Here is a 5,889-nt window from a genome sequence, read left to right as displayed (position 1 = left end):
TCTTCCTCCTCTCCTTCCTCTTCTTCTTTCTCTCCCTCCTCTTCCTCCTCATCTGCCTCCTCTGTCACCTCTGTCACCTGGGTCTCATCTGTCTGTTCCTCCACAATGACTGTATCTGAGATCTCCTCTCCTTTTACCTTCAAGTGGGAGGAGATTCTGCCTTCAAAGTAAGAGTATGGACCTCCTCCTGACACGAAGCGATTCTCCTCTCCTTCCAGCAATTTCCTGTTTTAAAGACACACAGTCGGTGAAAAGGACAATAACTTTTGACATCAAGAGACCAAAGAATATATTTCATTAATGTGGGTTTAAACCCAGACAAACCTATAAGCAGCAATCTCAATATCTAAAGCCATTTTCACATTCAGCAGCTCCTGATAGTCCTTCAGCTGGCTGGCCATCTCCCATTTGGTGGTTTTCAGCTCATTGTCCAGCTGATTGATGGTCTCCTGCAAAATGAAAACATGCTGCTTTACAGGTCAAATATTATGCAGATGGTATTAAAGGACATGTGCAATAATTGTGTTTTTTCCTGTAAATGAGAGGTGTGTGTGGATTTCATGCCTGTAGTGAGTTGAGGTCATCATGGTGTCTGTCTTCACACTCTATACGCTGCCTCTCCAGTGACTCCTTGGTTCCCCGAAGAGTCTCCAGTTCAATAGTGCGGCTCTGGAGCTGACGGCGGTACTCTGCGATCTCCTCCTGGCTTCCACGAATTGCATTCTGGTTGGACCGAGCAGCTTCGGACAGACGCTCCATACGCACTGCGGAAATTGCACACAAAAGAATGCATTTAGGAATTGCATTTGCTGTGTCATATTGTCTGGCTTATATCCAAAAACAGCTTAACGTGACCTTTTGAAATTCAGCATTCTTAGTCTATCCAAGAAGATGCATTGTTTGGTTTTTCTTTGTTTATCTTGACCCTGAGACATTTGACCTGTCCTAAGAGACACTCTGCTGGCAGCCTGAGTAACCTTGACAGTGTCCATCTGTCAGTCAGGAGTCTGACTCAGCTCCCTCCCTCCTCCAAGCATGAATGAGCCACACTGCTGCAGTCAGCTGGACACCACACAGGGAAGGTCATATAGTTTGCACCTTTCATTGGTTATATCAAGTCAGCATGTATGTACAGACCAGGTCAATCTATGGATCATTAAGTTCTGAAACATGCAGCTCAGATAAAACCCTTTTTGGCCTTTGATGGTGTTGACTGTGTATTTGCACGACATTACAAAGGTCATGTGGATTTGATGTTGCATCTTGGAGTATAATAGAGGATTCTCACTTGGCCTTATCTTTATGTATAGCTTACTTCCAGGTCCTTGGTTGAATCACGACTTCAGTAAGGATGAATGTTAGAGTGATGATGCATAATTTGGATTGTCTGCCTTCCACAAACAGTGACCTTGACTGTTTTATTGTAGAGGTTCAGGTTCAAGGTAAGAGACACACACAGTGCACCATGGGGCCAAAGCAAAAACACACCCACAGTGAGTGCAAATGAATCATAGTCTCCTCTCTGTATGCCATCTCCATCCTGCAGTGCCTGACTTAAGTAAAAATTATTATTCTGCGGCAGCGATGCACCCACAGAGAGCACCCATCCTAACACACCCACATTTAAACTGGAGGTCGTATTATTTCAATCTTTGTGCATTTTATATGAATGATATCTGCCTTGATTTACTTAATTTGCCTGTAATCATTTAGGCCTTTTAAATGCCGTCTGTTAGGCTTAAGTAGCGGTCTGTGAGGCTGGTGAGAAAAAGTATATAAATGCAGGGTCTGTTAATCTGCAAAGATGACTAAATCAGTGTGCTTAATTGTTTCAGGTCTCATATAACAAAAGAAAGCGACTTTTTTGCAACCGTGATTAGTCGAGCACCATTCTGCAAGCCGCTGCTCAATCACCTTAACCCTTTGAAACCTGGAGCAATATCACTTTTCATATTTCAGATGCTTTTCACAAGTGTTTTAATCTTTGAACTCTGAGCTAATTGATTTCTTTCAAAATTATGGGGAAAAAAGTCAATGAGAAACTTGGTATGACATGTTGCACAAAGTGCAAAAAAATAGAGGATTTAGAAAATTATTGTAAAAATATTATTAGAATTTCTTATGCACTTTTTTAAATGGTCTTTGTCTCTTTTTTAAAGCTAATTTTCAGGTAATTTTTGTGCTTTAAGCCTAGTTCATCGGGTTTCAAATGGTTAAATAACCTTATTAAATAACCGTATGCATCACAATTAGGCTACAATGAAGCTGCAGGATTCAAATGTGAAGCTAAATCACAGGGATGCGACTTTAGACTTCAGCACCACGGACAGAGAACAAGCACGGTGCTGCAGGTGGAAGTTTCTTTTTTCTTTTTTTAAAAAAGTAACTTTTTCTTTTTGACCCAACTCACCTTTAAACCATTCCTCCGCGTGCGTTGAGGACTTGGTTGCGTGACCGTCCAGCTGCGCGCGGATCTCTCGCAAGGCGCCGGTGACGTCCACCTTGAGCGTGTCTCGCATGTCAAAGCTCACCTGGGCGCCTTGAATCTGCTCGAGGAGCTCGGCCACCTCTTCCTCGTGGTTCTTCTTCAGAAAAGCGGCCTCCTCCTCCAGCGCGCTGAGCTTCTTGTCCAGCTCCATCCTCGCCAGCCGGCACTCCTCAACGTACTTCTTCATGGTGCGCGCAGCAGCCTCCAACTCCTCCCGGTTTCGCGCCTCATCCTCCAGCCTGACCCGCAGGTGCTGGATGTCCTCCTCCAGGTGCTCGTGCTCTAGAGCCGCACGGGCCTTCTCCCCGGTCAGCTGCTGCAGGAGACCCCTCAGGTCGACCAGCTCTCGCTCGTAGTGCTCCCCGACCGTGGCGCGTCCGGCCTGGCTTTGCCGCAGAGCCGCCGCTTCCGCCTCCAAGTTGCGGTTGTGCATCTCCAAGTTGCGCACCTTGTCGATGTAGCCGGCGAACCTGTCGTTCAGAGTCTGCAGGATCTCTTTCTCGTTCCTCCGTGTCATGTCGCCGTTGAAGGTATCCAAGCTGTCCGCGGTGGAGGGCTGGCTGTAGGTCAGGCGGCGGCGCTGGGAGTGGAAGCCGCTGGAGGACACGGAGGCAGGCCGAGCCTTGCGGTACGAGGTCGGACCGAAGAGGTGGTGATCTACCGTGAAGCTCATGTTGGCCAGATGAGAAGTGACTGCAGCAGGAGGGGGAGCTGGATTTATATATGAGGGAGGGAAAACTCACTAGTCAGCACCAGGACACACACATTTAAAGAGACATTTGCTCCTCAGACTAGTACTGCCTGCGCAGGAGTATTCACCCTCATCAGTGTAACACCTTGTAGATGAGTTGTACTTTTAGTGAACATGTTAAACTAAAGGTGATCGAGCATTTTCATATGTTGGCCCTAAACGGTGGAAGAGTCTCCCTCCAACAATCAGATGTTTCCCGTCCACTGAGACACTTAAAACCCATCTTAAGACCCCTCTCTTTTCTTTGGCCTTTCATCATACTGAAGACATGCCTTACTACCTGCATATTGCATGCTCGTATTGACTTTACCTACTTTCTCCTATTTATGGCTGTTTTTATTTGTTCATTTCCTGTGTTTTAATTTGATCATGTCTGTTTTATTTTATCTGCATGTGAAGCACTTTGGCCAACGTTTGTTGTTTTTAAATCTCCAATCTATATGAATGTTACTTGACTTAATTTATCAAAGCAACAAATCTCAGAATGAAGCTTGTGAAATGTTCATCAAGCATTACTTTCTGTGCATTTACACTTTGAAAAAATGTAATCAGCATGTTAAATGATTAGGACACAAGTATTTTTGTATATTTAGGCCTATTTGCAACTATCATGCCTTTTTATAACCATCCCTGGTATGTTATTAATTTTGCAAGTTTTTGCACATTTTAAGGCATAGTGATATTTTGCTGTTGCTAAAGTCGGAGTGAACTGATTGTATGGGTGTGCGGTGTGTTCTGCTGATGCTCTCTGTAGCTGTAATGCTGCAGTGTGAGTTTGCAGATCCACGCAAACCCCCTGGGACTCAACTCAACTGCTGGGCCATTGACAGACTCTCCCTCTCTTTTACTACACACAAACACAAAAGGTTTCCTTCCTCTGTCATTCTCATCTCCATGTGTTACTTTTCATCTCTTAGTTTCTGCTTCTTTTTGTTGCTGAAGAGTAAATAATCTACAAATGTGTACATGCGGTTGCAGGCCGAACATGGCAGCACTGATAGCCTATATAAAAACTAAAAACAGCAGCCGCATGCACATCAGGATGTGAACTGAGCTGCGATGATACAGCACTCAGACAAAAACTGGGCTGCCTCTGCTGATCTAAAGGGATGTTTGCTCTGAGAAGAGGACAGCTCTGAGGAGCACGTACAGCACCTATTGATTACTCAGACTCAGGGTGAGTGAGTTTGCGCTGCATGCCTTAAAGGAGCAGGCAGAGCTGCCTGTTTCCCTTGAGATGTATGTTTAGGAATAGATGGTTCAGCACACAGTAATTTCTTTGTATCAGCCATTCTTCGTCCCTGTGAACATGTGTGCCGTCAGCTCAATGACGCCCAGAGGACTGTGTGACCCCCAGGGCCCTCAGCTCCAGCAATCATGTCTGTCCTTACATCTTATTTTTAAAGGTGAAACCCATAAAAGTGCATCATCTATTTCTCAAATCTGTTAAAATGCATGTTGTAGCTCACTAGTGCCATATCTCACATGTTCAGGGGAGCTGGGTGCCGTGCAGGACAGATATAACATGCATCACATCCCTGGCCTCCACGAGCTTTATGTTTTATAAATGAGGATAATAGAGCAGAGTAGGCAGATTTCAGTTGTGATGTTATGAGGATCTTGTGTTCAGAAAAGCTCATGTTCCTCAATATCTTGTTATTTGAGCCAACTGCAAGCAGCTTAAGTCTACAGAAAATCACTTTTTACCAGCCGTGACAAAGTCGCAACGGCTGGTATTGTTTTCACTTCGTGAGTCTATGTGTGTGCGTGTTTGTCATGATGGCAAAATGTGGTCCTGGTGGCACCTATTTCAGTGGGAACTCCTACAGAAGTTGTTTTGAGTATTTTGCCACATGTCTGTCTGTGGGTGGATTTTGTCAATGCAATAGGGTCACAATCAAACAACATGCAGTCATGAACTTTAACAGTGTAGTTGAGATCAAAACGAAGGCCAAGTTTGCAGTTAGGTGTTGTCTGAGGAAGGGAGCTGGAAGTAGGGCCTGGATTATTGGCCCCTCCACTTCATGCATATGGTCAGTATTTGCATTAAGTCCCAGATCGCTGAATATCAGCTGGAATGATACCATCGCATGATGGTCTATAGTTCTCAATCTATGTGAGAATATACTAGCTGGAGAAACATTACAAACATGCTAGGGCACAGGTTTTCTTTGAACTTTTGGGGCCACACATATGTAGCGGGTGAAATGAGACACGTATAACTTCGGCAACACTCTGAAGTTTACACAACATGCCTCCTGCAAACCGTGCCCACCACCGAGACAAGACACTTAAGGATAATGGAGCTCTGATACAATGACATTTGCAGTGACTAAATATGAGGACAAACATTGCAATAATTTCACTTTATCAATTTCATATATTTATTAGGGTAGCATCAACACACTGATTTTAGGGTATACCGTGACATGAAAGCTGAAGATCATCATACCACATACATTTGCTTATCTATGATATACTGAAAAAAATGCAACTGAATGGAAAATGTCCCTTTATTTTAGTTGTTTTCAAAAGGCTTTTGACACATACATCCACTTAAAATGGTTTAAACAACTTAATTAGAGTAATAAAACATTTGTTTAACCAGAACTAACCCTTCTTTTTTCATTCCTGTGAGGGTCATTCTGAC

General features: G+C 44.0%; 1 protein-coding gene across 1 annotated transcript; it reads right to left on the bottom strand.

Moving 5' to 3' along the window:
• Positions 1–5: 5 nt before the first annotated feature.
• On the bottom strand, positions 6–3,192 carry LOC121963574 (neurofilament heavy polypeptide-like; the record flags this gene model as incomplete). The annotated part of the gene is made up of 4 exons (XM_042513856.1): positions 2,411–3,192; positions 565–764; positions 325–449; positions 6–225 (listed from the first exon to the last, which is right to left on the bottom strand). Coding segments are annotated over exons 1-4 (1,296 nt in total), but the record flags the coding sequence as incomplete, so codon positions are not given.
• Between the last annotated feature and the right edge of the window lie 2,697 nt (positions 3,193–5,889).

The sequence above is a fragment of the Plectropomus leopardus genome, unplaced genomic scaffold (assembly GCF_008729295.1).
Source record: "Plectropomus leopardus isolate mb unplaced genomic scaffold, YSFRI_Pleo_2.0 unplaced_scaffold11743, whole genome shotgun sequence".
NCBI lineage: Eukaryota > Metazoa > Chordata > Actinopteri > Perciformes > Serranidae > Plectropomus > Plectropomus leopardus.
The sequence above is the reverse complement of the archived record's forward strand: the minus strand, read 5'-3'. Positions and strand labels throughout refer to the sequence as shown.